Genomic DNA, 18,362 nt, shown 5'->3' with positions numbered 1-18,362 from the left:
CTTCTCAGTCTACAGTGGCTCTCCCACTGATGTCAATGGCAGATTGGCATCAGTGGTAGAATAGGGCCTTTATATACCAATGAACCTGTCAGTTGATTTGTTTAGTACCTTATTGTCATATTCAACAAAAGAGACCCTCCCCTTTAGGACCATGGCTCTTTCTTCCTCATGCTCCTTTCTTGTCTCCCCAGTTTTTCTTTCTTCTTTTCCTTCCCTGACCAATTCTCATTTCCCCCAGGGGGCTCTGCTCCCACCACTTCCTCATTCCATCTGCTTAAAATGATCAGCAATGAAATAGTTACTGTTGGTACTGAAATATTATCACTGGGACTTACACATGGCACACCCAGGATTTTAACTAGGGCAGGAGAGTTCATGGCTCTGTTATTGCTTCTGGCTGGCTGCAGACTAAGGCAAAAATCACTGCAGCCTTTACACTCACTTCACTTGCTAAAAGTTCTCTTTCCAAACCTGAAGGCTAGAAACTTAGCAGTTGTTTTTTGTTAAATGAAAACGTAAGTTTTGCAGAAACTGACTATGCCACGTGTTCCAAATAAAGATGTGAAGTGGGCCGGATCAGACGCCTTAATATTTCTGATCTAGTCTATTTCTGGTTGCTGTGTAACTGTTCCTACAACAAGACATCCAGTGCTTTTCTCATTCCAGTTTCAAATAACTCAAGTGAAGGGACTTTCACCACTTCTCTTGGGAGACATTCCATACTTTAATAGATGCATTAAAAACATATTCCTGTTTCTCTGCCAAATTTCCTCTCATTACACCCTGTAAAAAAATCCTTGGATCAACTTAAGCAATCGCTCTTGCTTTTGGGATTCACACCCTTCAAATATTTCCATCACTATATAATTCTGCGATGAGAAAAATATATTGGCTGCTTTTCCCCCAGAAATGCTATAAGAATCTATCATTTCTCTGAAAAATAATTAATTTGCATCTTTCTATAACACATTCATATTTAAAAGATATTCCATCATCACTGAAAGGGTGGGGAAGCCAGTGTACCTCTATTAATGGGTCAGTCAAGCAAAGAGATTGGGCAAGATTCTTCCTGCTGGCATAGGAATGGCCCCAAACGTATTACTTGGCCATTTGGTTCCATTTCTCAGAGAATGTAGGGGATTAAAATTATACAGATATCCACTGGTCTTACAGCTACATAATGCGACATTTAGATTTTCCAGTATCATACTGGAGTCTCGTTTTAGTACTGACTCAAGGAAAAGTGTCACCTCCAGAACAACCAACATTATTTCCTGCAGCACCTGGATTTTCTCTGTATCTCATCTAACTATGCATGTAGAATGGGCTGCCATTCAGTTCCTTTTTTTTTAATTGAAGGCAATTCCTACAGAAAATGTAAATATTTTAACCTTTTCTTAGACTATTATTTTGTGTAGGGACCATATTTACTTGTGTGTTTGTACACAATGGGCCTCTCATCTTAAGTGGGGCTTCTGAGTAATACCTTAATGGAAGTGGCCAAAAAATATAAAAATGAAGATTTTAAAACATGGACTTAAGGGCCCGATGCTGTAGATGCTATGTAGGTTAGTCAGAGAGTTCTATGCATAAACTGGTTGCAGAATTAGGCCCAAAGATAGTGAGCAACAAAACTTTTTAAAAAGGGGAAATGTTTAGTAGCGCTCAGTAGAACACTTTTGTCATATAACGTTTATTTTTGGCTAAGGGTCACTCTGAAACAAACACGTACGTGTTGTGTGCAAGTGCACTCAGTCATCTGACTCTCAACTTTGTTAAAGTTAACTATAAATCCTTTAATAAGCAGCAGCACACTTTTCAGCATGCAATTAATATGGGACAGTTTATGTTGGTGCCTTTGCGCTGGCTCCATTCGCTCTCAGACTAGGTCCAAAGTAGTTGTGATTCTTTTCTCTAAAGTGAAACAGCTCAGCACCTTGTTACGTTGTGCAAGATGTGCAGGCAGAGAAAGAGGGCGCATTACACAGTGTTTCCTTTTTATTTATAATTTCCTGTCAGCCAGTAAAAGAGTGAAAATGGTAAAGAGCACAATAACCCTAATCCTTCCATTCCCCAGCGGCTTCCAATCTGTGACATCAGCTTAGCATAACTGCTTCCATATGGGGAAGTAGCTTGTTGGCTTGCCGGTCTCCTCCCTTTTTGATCTTCAGTTGACCACCTGAAAAGAGCAAACTTGCTGGTGGCTATGTCTGGGGGATTTTAATTGAGTTGCCACTGGAGAGTTCCTGACCCTTAAAGGAATTATCTTGCCTAGACGCTTTCAACAGGAAGGAAAGCAGAAATGGAGGAATTCAACAAACTTATCAGCACGGAGAGGGCCTAGATTTATTTGCTGCAGCTTTACATGAAATGTGGATTTTTCCTCCAGCTTCACTCTGTCTAATCACAGCCCCTTGAGAAGGAAATTAACAGAGACCTACAGACTCTTGTTGTCTTCCCTCACTCCCTTGCTTTTTTGTGACAATCTCTGCTTCATTATCCATTATTTTTTTCTTCTATCATCTCAGCTTTAGCAAATTTTTAACATTGGTGGCCCTCACTGCACTATTTGGTTGCATGACAAATTAAAAACAATCAACCCTACTTGCTAATATTTTCCCACTTATCTTTATGGAAATTAAAATACACTGCAAAATTCTGGACTAGAAAGGGATTTCAATATGTTGAAAAATAATGGGATTACTAATACAATGGAGACTAGCAGTATAAGGCCTTAAGCCTAATTGGATGCTTTTACTGATTGTAAATATTTTAATCATGATTGTAATCTTTTACCCCTTCCTCACTGATGGCTGAACATTATTATCTGAAGGCTTTTAGGGTTACCTATGTGCAGGGCTGTCCCTCGGGGGGGAAGGAGGGAGGGCACGGAGCCCGGGGCAGATCAACCTGTGTAGGAGCCCACCCTTAACATTTTTATACAGGTGAAATCAGATTACAGTGAACTTCAAGGGCAGCTGCTGGCCACAGCTTAAATATTGATAGCACCCAGCTGTCTAATTATGTTATATTATATTGTTCTTTTTTAGAATTATAATGAAGTTCATATAATTAAAAAAACACACTCACTGTTCATGATCAGTGTTGCACCACTTACATTCTGAACTCCACCTTCCTGGACGTCCTTGCAGCAAACTCACTTCCCAGGTGCATATGGTTTCGCTACCCTCAGTGGATTTTTTGTTCTTTAAATGTAATTGCACACGCGCAATACTGAGAGCCCATGTCTCAGGAACTGGGTGGCTCTTGGAGGGTCAATATGTGCCCTGGTGCTGAGGAACCCCAGGACCCTCCAGCATGGAGGGGGGGCCCTAAAATCTGTTTTCTCTGGGAGCTGGGAGGGGAAAGGGAGGTGGAAAAGCAGATGGATGGAGGACCCCAGTCCTGGGGGCTGGTGGAGAGAGCAGAGTTGTGCCCCCCCCCCAGGGCCTGGTACTGCAGCAGGGCCGCCCAGAGGATTCAGGGGGCCTGGGGTCTTCGGTGGCGGGGGGGCCCCGCTGCCGAATTGCCGCCGAAGACTCCGCACTTCGGCGGTGGGTCCCAGGGCGGAAGGACCCCCCACCGCGGGTCTTCGGGGCACTTCAGCAGTGGGTCCTGGAGTGGAAGGAGCCCCCCCCCGCTGCAGACCCGGAGTGGAAGAAGCTCCAGGGGCCCACGCCCCGTGAGAGTTTTCCAGGCACCCCGGAGCGAGTGAAGGACCCTGCTCCAGGGGCCCCAAAAAACTCTCATGGGGGCCCCTGCGGGGCTCGGGGTAAATTGCCCCACTTGTCCCCCTCTGGGCAGCCCTGTACTGCAGGGAAGTGGACCCCAAGGCTGGAGAGCTGAAAGGCAAGGAGGACTCTGAGGCAGGGGAGTGATAAGGGCTGGCACTGGCCTGGAGGTGGCATTGAAGGACCCCACCCAGTGCTGGGAGAGGGGAGAAAGGGCAGTGGAAGGGGGAAGTGAGGGGCACTGGCAGGACACCAGTGCTGGGCGAGGGATGATGGCGACTACTGTCTGGCACTCATCTGTGCTAGGGGACCCCCTGTGCTGGTGGAGGGTCCTGCCAGAAAAGGGAAGGATCCGTCTGAGGCAGAAGGGCAGGGTCAGCCTGCCCTGGCACTAGTGGTTGGGGGATGCTAGGACTCTGTGGTGGCAGGCAATGCCAGGAGCCGGCAGAGCGGAGTGGGCTGGGGCTGGTCGCTTGCTGCCCCAGAGACCAATACTGAGCGTGTGTGTGTGTGTGTGTCGGTGTCGGGGGGGGTCTGCAGGCAAGAAAAATAAACAAACACCCAGGCCGGAGAGTGTGGGGCACGGTCCCGATGCCGATGGCGCCAGGCCGCCCTGAAGTGCAGGCCCGCCCCCCAAAGCACGGGACGGCTCTACCTATGCGAAATGAGCTGTTCTTACTCCAATGCCTAGTGGACAGTTGTTTACATCACTAAGCCACCATCACAAGAAATCCTAGCTGGGACAGTGCCCTGATTAGTGTCAGCAGGAACAATGCTCTTGTGGTTTAAAACACTCAGAACTGTCTTCAGTTCCCAGCCCTGCCATAGATTCCATGTATGATTTTTGGGCAAGTTACTCACTCACTCTGTGCCTCAGTTCCCCATTTCTCCCACCCTTTTGTGAGTCTTGTCTAAAGATATGTTTGGGGGCAGGCTATGTACATGCACAGCACCTAGCACAAAGGGGCCCAGGTCTGGGTGGGAACTTTAGGTACTTCTGCAACATGGGGTCAACCACTGAACCTTGTGGTGGTATTGAGGTGCAGTGGTGGGGAGGTTTGGGGTAAGCTTGCATTGCTGTTGGCCATACCAGCTCTGTTCTGTACATAAAATGACATATCAATTTGAGAAGTCCTTGTGCTGTATATTTATACCTGCTTACTGTGTTTTCCACTCTATGCCTCTGATGAAGTGGGTTATATCCCATGAAAGCTTATGCCTAAATAAATTTGTTAGTCTCTAAGGTGCCACAAGGATTCCTCGTTGTTTTTACTGATACAGACTAACACGGCTGCCACTCTGAAACCTGATAGAAATTTGAGGCACTAGTGTTATCCATCTAGCACCTTTCACTGATTTTACGTGTATGTGAACTATAGAAAAATATTGTTTATTAGCAACCTCTAGGCATATTTACAATTAAACCCAAGTTAGTAACAAAATAATTTCCCTTCTGCGCAACAGTAGCAAAAATCCACTCCCCTGCTCAATCAACCCTGTATGAACTAAAAGTCCCTGAAGAGTCCCAGCCTTGGGCTTCATTGATGAATGGGGGACATGGAAAGAATTCCTGAGCTGAGGGCTCTCCCAATGTGGATGCCTTCAAATTGTACAAATTCAAAAGATTGTCAATTCTTCTTTCAGCTTCTGGGTTACACTAGAGATGTGTGACTAATTCATAGCAAGTAAGTTGTTCTATGAAAAATTCTGCAGTAATCTCACAGGTTAAGAAAAAGTGAATCTTTATTTGATTATTTCTGATGTAACATTATCCTTTGGTAAAAATGTTGTTATAAAAAACTCAAGATATTGCATAGAAAATACACATGGGGGAAAACCACATATATACATTTCATAAAAATAGAATACATCTTGACACTATTACTTCCAGAGTTTGTTACCATCTTTATACAGTGTATTGACACCTAATATTTTGCTGAACCAAACTTGCTAGATTTTTTGGGGAAAAAGTTCCATTTTTGAAAACAACCAACCAGCAGTAGTGGAATGTGGAAGATTTGGAGCTAAATTAATGGGTTATACCAAAATGTCAGAGTAAGATTTGTATACTAAAATATCTGCTGTCTAAGGTGAAAGTAGCTGTGTAATTTTTTCTTCAGAACAGTAATGGCCTGGCTGAAATCACATGAATGTCACAGGTTCCTATTCAAAAATTTCCAAGTGAAAATAAGCACCAGTATGGCATCCATTTTAGCATTTGAGTGTCGAGTGGTATTTTTCCTTGACCAAATGAAACAACGTACATACAAACCTATTTCTATCGAGTATTTGGTAAGAAAAATATCATTTTTCAGCAGATAAATTTGTAAAACATTTAGCAATCCTTAAAAATGCAGAAATATATCTGGTCCTTTGTTTAGCTTCTTAGGATTAGACTGATTTTTGTCTACTACTTTGACCACTAAAATTCCACCTTGAACTTCTGATTTGTTCTGGTGAATTTTCAGAACCATCTGTGGAAAGTTACTGCTCCAGTGTAATAAATAAAGCAAGTGGTAAAGGCTCCTTAGAACCATGGATTTTTTTTTTAATTGGAATAATGGAAATATTGGCATCTTCAGGGAAAGCATAAGAAAAGAGCATAGCACCACTTTCACATTGCAAAGTTTGCAACTGTTTTTAAGAGGAGGCAGTACTGTGAGTCTGGAAGTGGTAATACCCACTGGCACTTATGGATATGGTTAAAATACTTCAATTACTGGTTGAAGTGTGCTTTTTAATATGGATAGGCAGACACCGCTATATAAACAATGAATGTTGTCTGATATTCAATGTTTCCATCAGTGCTGTAGGACAAAGCTCTGACTCTCATCCGGTATGTCTCTGGCACTTGCAGTGGCCTGGTTGTGAACACTACGCCTTTTAAATTTTCATCTCTGAGAGCAAATGGGATTGTTGGGTCCTCATCTACCATTAGGAAAGTTGTTCTGGGATGCATCACTCGATCTTGAGTGTAGACAACCAGTCGAATTAAATCCTGATTGGCAGCTATTCCAAATGGCAGGGAAACGAGTTTGTATTCCAAGGCATACGGGCTAAGGGCACATTCCAAATCATTAGGTGGGCAGTTCTTGAGACAGAAGCTAGGAATAAAAACAATACTTTGAAGTAGCTAGGCAGAAGGTATTATGCAGGTCACTATAATTTAGTACAGAATTAGGGCATTATGCAGCAAAGGCCAAATTCCGGTGCACACGTGTGACACACAGTTACTTCAGCATAGACAACCTGATCTTGTTCCTTTGAAACCACAACCAAGTTTCACTGATAATAGAATACCCTGGAAGCCACAGAGAAGTACTAAAAATACTGATAGCTTTAAAAAGAAATCCTAAATTACTTCTTGTTTTTGGTTGCTATAGTCAACAGCTCATCATTTTAGTGACCAAGCTCGTAAACAATGCAAAAAGCACCTTGTTTGGGACAGCCTATAACATATTTAGGCTTCATTCTCCATTTGGTGTGTATGACCTGTTACAGAATTTTGCCTCCAAAATTAAAAAAAAAAAAAAAAAAAGATATTGAGTGGGGATGTTTGTTCTCAAGCATTAGTAACTATTTTTAAGTGCTCTAAAAATATAAATGGAAGCATCTAAGCACTGTCCAAAAATAAACTAGAGCCAGAAAATGTCAACGAGCAAAAAGGCTCCATCACTGTTTGCTGATGGAAACTGAATCATCAGGAAGAATCTGAACAAAATCTGTCATGGCAGGGTTTGAAAATTTGTGTGTCAGATTCTGTTGGTACACAAACAGTCTGACCTTGCTTCCACTGAATTGAACATTAGTAATATTGGATCCATGATGGCAGCCAGAAGTCACAACTTTTGTGTAAACCCACTGCAGTCTAATCCTATTATTTATCAATAACATGAAGCAACAGTGCATATATATCACTGTCACCAGTGACTAATCTTTGTACAGAGACTGTAACTGTAATCCACTAATGTGGATCTCTGCACCAATGCAGAATTGTACTGATGTCAGTGGGATTCTGTGCTAGCAGATTACACTGCAGGATCAGGGCCAATGTTTGGGGAGAAGAAAGAAACTGAAAAAACAAACAAAACAAACAAATAAAGCATACCCAGAAAGAGGATCTCGTTGATAGTTTGGTGGACAAGGTGTATCTATACACTGGTAGCTTCCTCTCATGTTAAAGCACATGCGATTTGGTCCACAGTGAATGTTCTGTTCAAGGCACTCATCAACATCTGATTGTAAAAAGGTTCAGATAATCATTTATTTGTATTGAGGTGAATTTCACAGGTACAGGAAAAACTAAGCACATCACTGTCTTAAAATATTGCCAGACTACAGTATGTACCATATGTCTGCATGCAAAGTAGCCTTCCCCACTTCCCCGTTTCATGTTCCTATTCTTAGAACGCTGCCTCAGTATTTGATTTAGTGGAACTAGTAACCCCAGTAATACACATTGATGGTTGTTGTTTGTATTGCCAAGTGCCTAGGGCCCCATTGTGCTAGTTGCTCTGGAAACACAAAGAGGAGAGAGAGAGTCCCTGCCCTAAAGAGCTTGCCATCTAAACTGCAGCTACATTGTCATTGTCCTTGAAACAAAATCTTGTCAGCGACTTTGGTGGATTATCAGGTGTGAGGGCACCATTTTTAGCTGATGCTGAGGACATGCTAAGGATTAGTTTGGTTTTGAAATCTGTTCTACTTCTAACAGTGAAACATTGTGGTCAGGGTTAGGGACATATTGGAAGGACCACATGGGCTAACTGACAGAGTAAGAAGGTGCAATAGTTTACATAGTCAGTTTTCCAAGCATCACCACTTGGTTTAATATTGTCACACACCATCAATCTGTGCTATACCCATGAAGCACATTAACTAGAGACTACACAATATCTGTGGTGAAATTCCATGCAGGGAAACTGCAAAGGTTTGCATCTTGTTTTGACTTAGTAAAATTGTTTTGAAAATGGCTCTGTTTTTTTTTGTTGTTTTTTTTTTAAGTGGAAAACCCACAACATTTTTATAGGTTTTTAGGAAACTGGACTGATTTTGTGAACTTTATATGAAATGCAAAAACCTCAAACTGTAAAAGTCTCTTGGGTTTTTAATCAAACAGATCAGGGGCGGCTCTAGGATTTCCGCCGCCCCAAGCAGGGCGGCATGCTGCGGGGGGCACTCTACTGGTCGCCGGTCCTGCGGCGCTGGTGGACCTCTCGCAGACGTGCTTGCGGAGGGTCCACTGGTCCCGCGGCTCCGGTGGACCTCCCGCAGGCATGCCTGCGGATGCTCCACCGGCGCCGCGGGACCAGCGGACCTTCCGCAGGTGTGCCTGCGGGAGGTCCGCCGGAGCCGCCTGCCACCCTCCCGCAGGACGCCACCCCAAGCCCGCGCTTGGCGCACTGGGGTCTGGAGCCGGCCCTGAAACAGATACTACACTCCACAGTTTGACTACTTATCCGAGCCTTAAGAAGTTCAAAACACTTTTTTGGAAGCCTTGTGCAGGAAAATGTTTTATCAGAATGTTTCAAATATGTGCTGGCTCCAGGTGGGCAAGGAGTACCATAAAAACAGTCTCTCTCTCTCTCAGTATTTTAGCTAAACCCATCTGTAACCAGAAGTACCATCAAAGTTAGATCTCCATTTTGAATACCCCAAATTTCAGAGGAGTTTGGATTTGAGACAATAAGGGTCAACTGCACTACTAGGATCTGAATCCAAATTCAGGCTCCAAACTACAACCACTCCTAATCTCAGTTTTGGATAGATCAGATCCAGAGTTCTGTCTCTTTTGCTGGCCCTGTGTAGAAATGAAATGCTTGATTTCTGTATATGCTAAGACCTCCTTACAACATTGCCCAACACTGTCCTTAGTGTAAGTGCAGAAGAGGATCAAAATGACAAATGCTGTAGTTGGGTTGGGTGTCGAGAGCACTTATATGTGACCTCCAAAGATTAAACTAGAATTAGGCTTCTGCCCTTTTTCCCTTCTAAAAGAAGCCTGAAAGGGTTTATCCAAAAGGAAAAGAAAAACAGGGTTTTCTTTTTTCCTCTTTGTTATTTACAATAGAAATTCAAATCTTGTCTTCCCCTGAAACACGCTGCTGACTGGAAGATCAGTGAAATGGGCATCACAAGAGTGAAAGTGGATGGAGATTTTTGTCAGGCCGTTTGAAACCCTATTGTTTGGTTTGGATTTTTAAATGCCTTTTAGTTCCAATTGATTCAACATCTCAAGCCCTTCAGTTAAATTATGAGAGTTAATCTGCGGCTTCCTGGAAACTCCTGATATTTCTAAGGTAAAAACAACTAGAAAGAAACCTCTTTCAGGTCTTCTTTATACATCATATAACAAAAAAACCCAAACAAAACAAAACCCTTTTTGCATGTTTTGAGTTCAGTTTTAGACTTGAAAGTGTGAAATTCTTATGTCATCCCTTTTAGGGAACAGCAGCTGTTTTGTAACAAACCAATTAAAATATTTTAGCCTCTTTAAAGATGACAAACTCCCATTGGAAGATATATGAGTAAGGATTTCCTTATGAAGAAATAATGGTCTTCTACTACAGCTGTATTAAATCAGTATAACATAAAACCAATTTAAAGGGGAAAGGGTTTTTTTTTATTCCACCTGGTTTTAATTTTTCTGATTCCTGTTTTCTTCTCTCCAGAGCTTAATTCCAGAATTTGAACAATATTTTCAAATAACCAATAGCAATAAAAAAATTAATGGTTCATAATTGAAAATATAGAGTGTTCTTTAGCATAAGAACAGCATTTAATGGCTTCTTATTGGGATGAAGAATTTAGTGAGGTAAAATTTTAATGCCAAATATTTTGGTGTTTAACATCCAGATGTGCTGGTCAGTGTCCACAGATATATGTGATGCCTATATATTTTCTAGTGATGGAGGGACATCTGAATCAGCTTGGATAAGTATCCAAAAAAGATCATGTGCTTGTCTGAACCTCTTGAATCTGAAGAGTGAGCTGCAAATCTTGTAAAATAGGCTTGCTTAAGCTCTCCATCAAGGCAGGCTGTTCTTCAGCCATTTACAACCTTGCTTGAAGCATTTCTAGCTCTGCTCCCATCAGAACAATTATGACAGGAGCCAGAGTGGCTCATGTTGCTTAGTATATGACTCGGGGTTGATGATAAAAAATTGATTTTTTAAACCTATTTAAAATTATGACACTCTATGTACAGTCTAAACTTATTATAATCTATTAAAGTAGAAATTATAATATTAAGCAGTACATGTTTGCTGCCAAAATTTAAAGAAAATTACACAGCTGAACTGATGGGAAGTCACTGGTTAAGCACCTTGAAGTGCTAAACCAGCTTTTGACTGCAGTAGCATCTTGTGCACAGGGAACATTTTATTGATTTCAGTTTATTCAAATAGTTCATTCAAAGTTAAGAAACTGGGAGCTGAAAAAGCAGGAAAGCTTGTTTTCTTCTTCCAATCTATGAGTAAAAAATTAGGTATGAAAGGATGATATCTACTAGTTCTAAAATCTGGGAGGACATGGTGGCCATAAACAATCAGTTTTATCTGTGAATTGAACTAACTGATTTATTAAATAAAGGAAGTATTTCATGGAAAACCACGTTTTGATAAACTATTTTTAAGCATCCAGCACATTTCAGGTAGTCCTAGTTAATAAAAAAAATATTTTGAGCTTTTTAATTGACTCTGAATTTCCATCCAAACAGAGATAGTAAGTAAGAAATGCATCAGTCAACATTTTCTAATGTTATAAAAATTAAGAATCTGAATAAATTAAGCTAGAAAATTGCTTAAATAAATGTGTATAGATATCCTCCTGGTTAGCAAAAAAGTACCACATTTAGTGCAAAGGCTATATTTAGTTGCAAATCAATATGTTTTAATGATCACCAACCAATGAGAATCAGCCTTGCTTTAGGAAAATAACAAACGGTCCAAAAGCAAAACACGATTAAAACTGATGATTTAAATGAAGGTTTTCTACTTGTTGATTTAAATCATAATTAAAATCAGTGATTTAAGTAGCTTTGATTTAAATCAACCTTGAAATGGCCTGTATTGTTTCCTTGCTGAGCACCATTTTTTATTTTAAAATTGTGCCCAGATAGGCAAAAAGTACAAATCAAACAGATGATGAGGCGAGTGGAGGCTCTGCAGTGAGAAGGAGACAAGTCCTGTGTTTTCATCATAGCATCTTGGTCTGTGATCTAGCTTTGCCACCCTCACAGTAAACATAGAATAGTTTAGAAAAGGTTTGTTTCTAGTTTTCAGCAAAGTCTTACTTTATCTGAGGTGGTTTACCCAATCTAAAGAAGCCCAAAGGAGTGTCCATCCCCCCATCCCCATGCTGTGCTCTAAAGCACTACTCTTTAAGTTGCTTTCTTTGTCTCTTCTCTCATATTTAAAAATTGTTCAATTCAGGGGTTATTGCCTGGTATACAACTAGTTGACACATTGAAGGTCACAAGTAGAAATGGAGCCAAACTCCCAGGTCCAAACAACCCCAATCTGGGATATATTGAAATGTGAAGCCATATCTGAATTTCACAAATGGCTTTATAATGGACTGAACCAAATCCCCAAGACTAAGGGCCCCTGCATTTTGGGATGTTTGAAAGTTAGACCTGAGTTTTGGGGCTTGAATCTATATCTATCTGCAGTTGCAATAGAATGGCACATGTTTGTTGATAGGAAACAAACTAAAGAAATACTCCATCTATGTATTCTCCCCCCACACACAGATCTGGAGATATATTTACTTACCTTGGCATGTTTTGCCATTGGGCATAAGATGATAACCCATTGGACAGACACACTGATAACTTCCTAAGGTGTTTCTACACTCATGCTGACAGGCATCTCTGTTTTCACATTCATCAATATCTGCAAAAAAAGCATGAAAATATAAATGTTCAAATACTCAAGCAGACTGAGCTCTGTCTTTTTGCTAACCAGATCAGACTAGTCTGATCTCTCTGTGCAGAAACTTCCCCAAACAGTATACTAATACAAAAACCTTTGAGTGATTAATCTACATCTGTATGCAGTGCACATTCTGAGCTGCTTGGGAAGTTTCAGGATCTCGTAGTGTCATGGAATGGCCATCTAGCGAGTCTGAGAAATCTTTTCCATTCAAAATACATGTATTCAGTTGCTCATAATTTTTTTCTCAATTTTTACTTTTGGCCTGACATTTTGCATGTCTGGCCTCAATTCCTAAGTGATTAATAATCATAATTATATATATATATATATATATATATATATATATATATATATATTAGCTCACAGAGGATCCCTCTGTGACATTGTATTCCATATGATTTTATGAAAATATGCTAATGAGTGTGAATATAATGTAACTGGAATATGCTTCATGCAAAAGGTCTCTTGTAAGGTATCATTACAAAGCTTATAATCTACTGAGTGTGGTCATCCAATTTGTATAAATGTATCATTCTTGTATCTGAAACTAGAAATATGATCTATACCCCTGAGGTCTATTGTAATTATGCAAAGTCCCACACTTTGGGAGGTTTGGAATCTTGATGGCTCCCATCAACTAGGACAATTGTTGTCCTAGTTGGCTCTGTTTACTTGCAAGCCTTCCTGTGAGTCAAGCCAGAAAGAATGAAGGCTTGGGGTCTCCCAGGACATGTGACCATGTCACCTGGTACTGGAATCCATCTTAAACCTGGTGCTTTTCCATTTAGGAGGAGGTGTGGGGACCCAGAGAGACAAAAGATTCCCACCTTGTACCAAAGCTATGTAAGGGGGTGGAACAGAACAAAGGGGCTGCAGTCATGAGAAATCCACTAGCTACCACCTGAGCTGGAACAAAGACTGTACCAGGGGAAAGGATTGGACCAGACTAGAAAGGAGTCTAGTCTGTGAAAGAAGCTTATTGGAACAGCTCTGAGGGTGAGATTTTATCTGTAATCAGTTTCTTAATGTATTAGGCTTAGACTTGCGTGTTTTTGTTTTATTTTGCTTGGTAACTTACCAGGGTGGATTTGATTTAAATCATGATTTAAATCACTAGTCAGAAAGACTCGATTTAATAATGGATTTCTACACAAAAGTGCATTTTTGTTGGTTGTTATAACCTTAATACATATTCTTCACAACTCAGAGATAGATGTAGGTTTCATTTTTAGAAAGTACACACTATACATTTTTGAAGTGATTTATTTTGAAAACTTTTCAGATTAGTTTTACAGCTATATCAGAAAATGAATGATTGTTTGGTTATTTCATTTACTCAAGGTAATTGAAGCAGATATTTATGAAGTTACTGGGAGGTGAACTATCTCCAATTCAACAGGTTAATCAACATTGGAGGATTTTATTGCCATGCTGTATTAGGAGGAGAACGCCACCAGACAGACATTTAAATTGTTTTATTTAACTAAAACAACAATGTTATGTATTCTGGATTTTTTTCTTCAACAGCAAACATATAATATTTTAACAAAACAAGCATATGAATTTTTTAATTTAGTTAAACATTCAAGTTTTTTAAAATCAGGTTTGTTTTTGTTAAAACTGTTTTAAACTAAATAAGTGAAATGCAATTTAAAAAAAATTAAATCGACTGTGTGTGCCAGGTCAACATCAGAAACTTAAAATATTGGCTTCTATAATCTCTTCAGAAGCCCTTGGACCCCCATAAGATTGGGTCCCTAATCCGTGAACTATTGGAACTCATTTACAAAACTTTTCTTAAACATTACATGAATATATTGTCTCATACTATAGAATTAGAATTTATAATCCCTATTCCAGGATGAGATATCTTTGAGCTATAATGTATTTTAATTAAAACTATCTTTAGATAGGGTTTTTCCTCAAAAAGCATTTTATAAAAAAAAATCCGATTTAAATAAAAAAAAAATCCGATTTTTTTTTTAGATTTTTTTAAAAAAATTATTGATTTTTATCCACCCTGTAACTTACTTTGTTCTGTCTGTTATTACTTGGAACCACTTAAATCCTACTTGTTATAATTAATAAAATCACTTTTGCTTATTATTGAACCCAGAGTGAGTGATTAATACCTGGGAGAGCAAACAGCTGTGCATCTCTCTCTATCAGCGTTATAGAGAGTGGACAATTTATGAGTTTACCCTGTATAAGCTTTATACAGAGTAAAATGTATTTATTTGAGGTTTGGATCCCATTGGGTCTGGGTGCTAGAGACAAAAGCACCTTGTTTTCAGTTAAGTCTGCAGCTTTGGGGCACATGGTTGTCACACCCTCACCTCTGATATAAGCTTTCTCAACATGAGTATTATACATTCCACAGGGAGAGGCCAGGCTGCTGGCTTTTAGTGCTGGAAAGTAGTGTCTGGGGAGAAGAAAGAGGGGAATACCGTGGAGCAAATTGCCTACAACACGTGGTCTGCTGTAGGTCCCACAGCCAGTCAAACCCTCCCCAGACAGTAGGGGGAGCTGGCTGAGGAGAGGACTGAGTCAGGGTACCCAGGAAATGCACTGATTCAGCACAGTGCCAGTGGAAGCTTCCACTTATGGGAGCTGCTGTACAAATTTAAAGCTTTCCAAAGGGTGAATCCCTCCTGATGTGCAACAGCCTCCCTCACAAGTTTCTGCCTCCCTTGCCAAGGTGGGACTTATGCTCAATATCTGGAAAGACCGTCAGAAAATTAGGTATCAGAGTAGCAGCCGTGTTAGTCTGTATCCACAAAAAGAACAGGAGTACTTGTGGCAGAAAATTAGTCTATGCTCATTGTAGACTTTTTATAGCTCCAAAATAATGCAACAGGTTAAGATTTTCCAATGGGGCTGGGGGATTTAGACACAGACCTTCCTTAATTCTAATTCCTTAAACTGCTTGAAAACCTCCACTTATTCAGGTAGCAAGTCCTTACTCAAGTTAAACTTACACTAGCTCAGGCCTTGTGTGGTTTACACTTGGGAGGAATATCTATTCACATTCCCACTCCCCCACCTCTGTCACACACATCGTTCTTTACATAAAATTCAACACAAAATGGTGAAAGAGATTTGTAATTGTAATTCCCAGGGTGTGTATCTTAACCAAATCTTAACTTTTCTCCCTCTCTTGGGAAAGGAGTCTCGTGTACTATATCATTTCCAGCTTAGACTGTGGAAGAAATTAGTTTAAAAATCTAAATTTCAGTTCTACTGAAATGACTGTAAGTATATTACCTGAATAACTGGATCCTTTACAATGGACCCTATCTCCCATCTCCTGCTGACTTCAATGGGAGCTGGATCAGGGCCCAAAAGATCAGTTTAAATCTTTAGATTTAGAATGCATATTCCAAATCTTTGACTAAAATAGTTGTGTCCACAATAAACGGTGCTAACTAGAAAACTGTCAGAAGTCAGTACAAGTTTGGTTAAGGTCCACATGACTGCAACATATGTTTGTTAGCATTAATTATTAAGTCTTCTGCAACTAGAATATGGTACATGAGATTAGTAGCTATCTTGTGAGCATGTTGTGCCTATGATGTGCATCATTAGCGTCTATGGCAGTATGTGCAGATTATCTAAAGCAGCATGGACTTCTCTATTAAATGCATTCAGAAAAGTTATAGTAAGGGCCAGACTTCCTCACCATGAATAGTACCTTATGCAATATGACTGAATAGCCCACTGAAGTCAATAAGAGCACTCGAGGAGTAAGGGTGAAAGTGTCTGGCTTTAAAGCAGCATATTTGATAAAGATTAAATCACTCTTCATGTCCTTTGCTAGTTGTCATGCTGCTCACTCTCTTTTTGAAAATTAAAATGAGTGTCTGCCTAAAGGTCATCCCAGTCCCCTTGTTCCCCAATGCAGTTCTGCCCTTATTTATTATTTGCTTGTCTGATACAGGAACAAAACATGCAGAAGAGAGGCCCTGATGTATATTCCAGTCCCCAGCCTTCTTTCTTGCCTATTGTCTAGGCTGCAGTGAAAATGACCAGCAGACATTAGAGGGTTTGGGTAGTGCTCGTCCACTGCCAATAAAGATTGCCTTAGGAAAGATGTCTGAAACTCTTAACTGCTAAACATGAAGAGATCGATCCTCTTGCCCTAAAATAAATCAGTCAACAACATGTGCTAAGGGGGCTTTGATTTCCATGGGAGCAGAATTATAATAATTGTAATAATAAACACCAGTAATGCTGAAAACACCAGCCCTTTTCTGAGGTGCAAATCACCTGCAGTTCCCATTGACCTCAGTGGAATCTGTAGTTGCTCAGCACATCTGAAAATCAGGCCATGGGTGACATGCCTACAGTCACAGAGTGGGCCAATCACAAAGAAAACCCATGTCTCCTTACTCCCACATACAGAGAAAGGGCAATTCGGCCTTTCTGACCTTTTGCAGAGCATCTTGTTTGTCTGATATGTTCAGTGGGTTTCAGAGAGTGCTGTCACTTCTATGTTTCACAAACTGTGGTATCCATTTCAAACCATTCTAAAGTGTATGTTATGCTGCACTTACAGATGTGACTACCCTCTGCCCATACTAATGAAGCTATTGTTTCCATAGTGTCCAGTCCAGAAATCATTATTCAGAATCTACTCAGGCCAAATTCTCACTGAAGTCAAAGGGAGTCTGATGTGAGTAAGATTTTCAGAACTGGATGCATAGTGACTGTTAGTTTTCAAAGGGAAAAAAAGTCAAAGGAAGGCTAATACCCACAGAAAGAAAATATAGTAAAAGATTATTCATTTGAGAATATACAGCAGCTGAAAAACAAAATATGAGGGGGTTGGGTGGGGAGAGGTTCCACAAAAATGTTACTAGCACTTGTTTGAAAAAACATGCATAACTCATTGAAAATACATCATGGCAGTAAAAAATGTATGGCACCCTACACCATCATGCTTCGAAGCGAGCGACAAGAAAGGTCAATATGTGAAGACAAACGAATTGGATAGATATGGCTGACATTTACCTACACATTTGTCATTTCGTGCCTCATAGCCTCCAGGGCAGGTTTCTCTAATATTCCTTCTAGTCCTGGAGAGAGGTATTCTGCTGTTTCTATACTCTGAGTAGGAGCTGTAGAGATCTGAGGCGTGCCTGTAATACTGTTGAGGTTGATAGTTGTCTCTCACAGGGGAGAATTGAGCATGGTTATAGTTATTGTAATAGGTGCCATAATTTGGCAACCACTCCAATCCAGCGCAAGATTTCCCATCACCTAATAAATGTTGTCCAGGTGGACAGATACACTTGAAGCTGCCGGGGGTGTTGGCACATTGAAATGCACACGGTTTAGGCACTTGTTCACATTCATTAATGTCTGCTCATGTGACATGATCCAGAGCAACAAACCATATAAAAAGGGAGAAAAAACACACACACACATACAGAAAAAAATACATCAGTCTTTGGAGCAAACTGAGGACATAAATGAGATCCTGAAGTCAGTAAAATATTCAGAGCCCAATGCCAAAAAAAGTGGGTACATTATTTTGCCATGTACAGTAATTTATCTTACTCTTCCCATGAAACCAGTTAGGATATGAGACTGTAGCACTCAATTTTTATCCTGTGTGGATTAAATCCCTTTAAGGCTTAGCACACAATACGTCTGAGGGATGAGGTAGCTGTGAAATGGGGGGATCTGTGTTTAT

At 40.4% G+C, this 18,362-nt stretch overlaps 1 protein-coding gene across 1 annotated transcript in view; it reads right to left on the bottom strand.

Moving 5' to 3' along the window:
- Positions 1–5,456: 5,456 nt before the first annotated feature.
- Positions 5,457–18,362, bottom strand: part of HMCN1 (hemicentin 1) — a 324,395-nt gene continuing 311,489 nt past the window's right edge. Inside the window, exons 104-107 of the mRNA XM_039483793.1 lie at positions 17,678–18,028; positions 12,506–12,625; positions 7,840–7,966; positions 5,457–6,835 (exon numbers count right to left, since the gene is read on the bottom strand). Coding sequence (XP_039339727.1) covers positions 6,469–6,835; positions 7,840–7,966; positions 12,506–12,625; positions 17,678–18,028 — 965 coding nt within the window. The 3' untranslated portion in view covers positions 5,457–6,468. The remainder of the gene's footprint in view (positions 6,836–7,839; positions 7,967–12,505; positions 12,626–17,677; positions 18,029–18,362) is intronic.

The sequence above is a fragment of the Mauremys reevesii genome, linkage group 8, assembly GCF_016161935.1.
Source record: "Mauremys reevesii isolate NIE-2019 linkage group 8, ASM1616193v1, whole genome shotgun sequence".
Taxonomy (NCBI): domain Eukaryota; kingdom Metazoa; phylum Chordata; order Testudines; family Geoemydidae; genus Mauremys; species Mauremys reevesii.
Note: the sequence above shows the minus strand (reverse complement) of the source record. Positions and strands in the feature narration are given on the sequence as shown.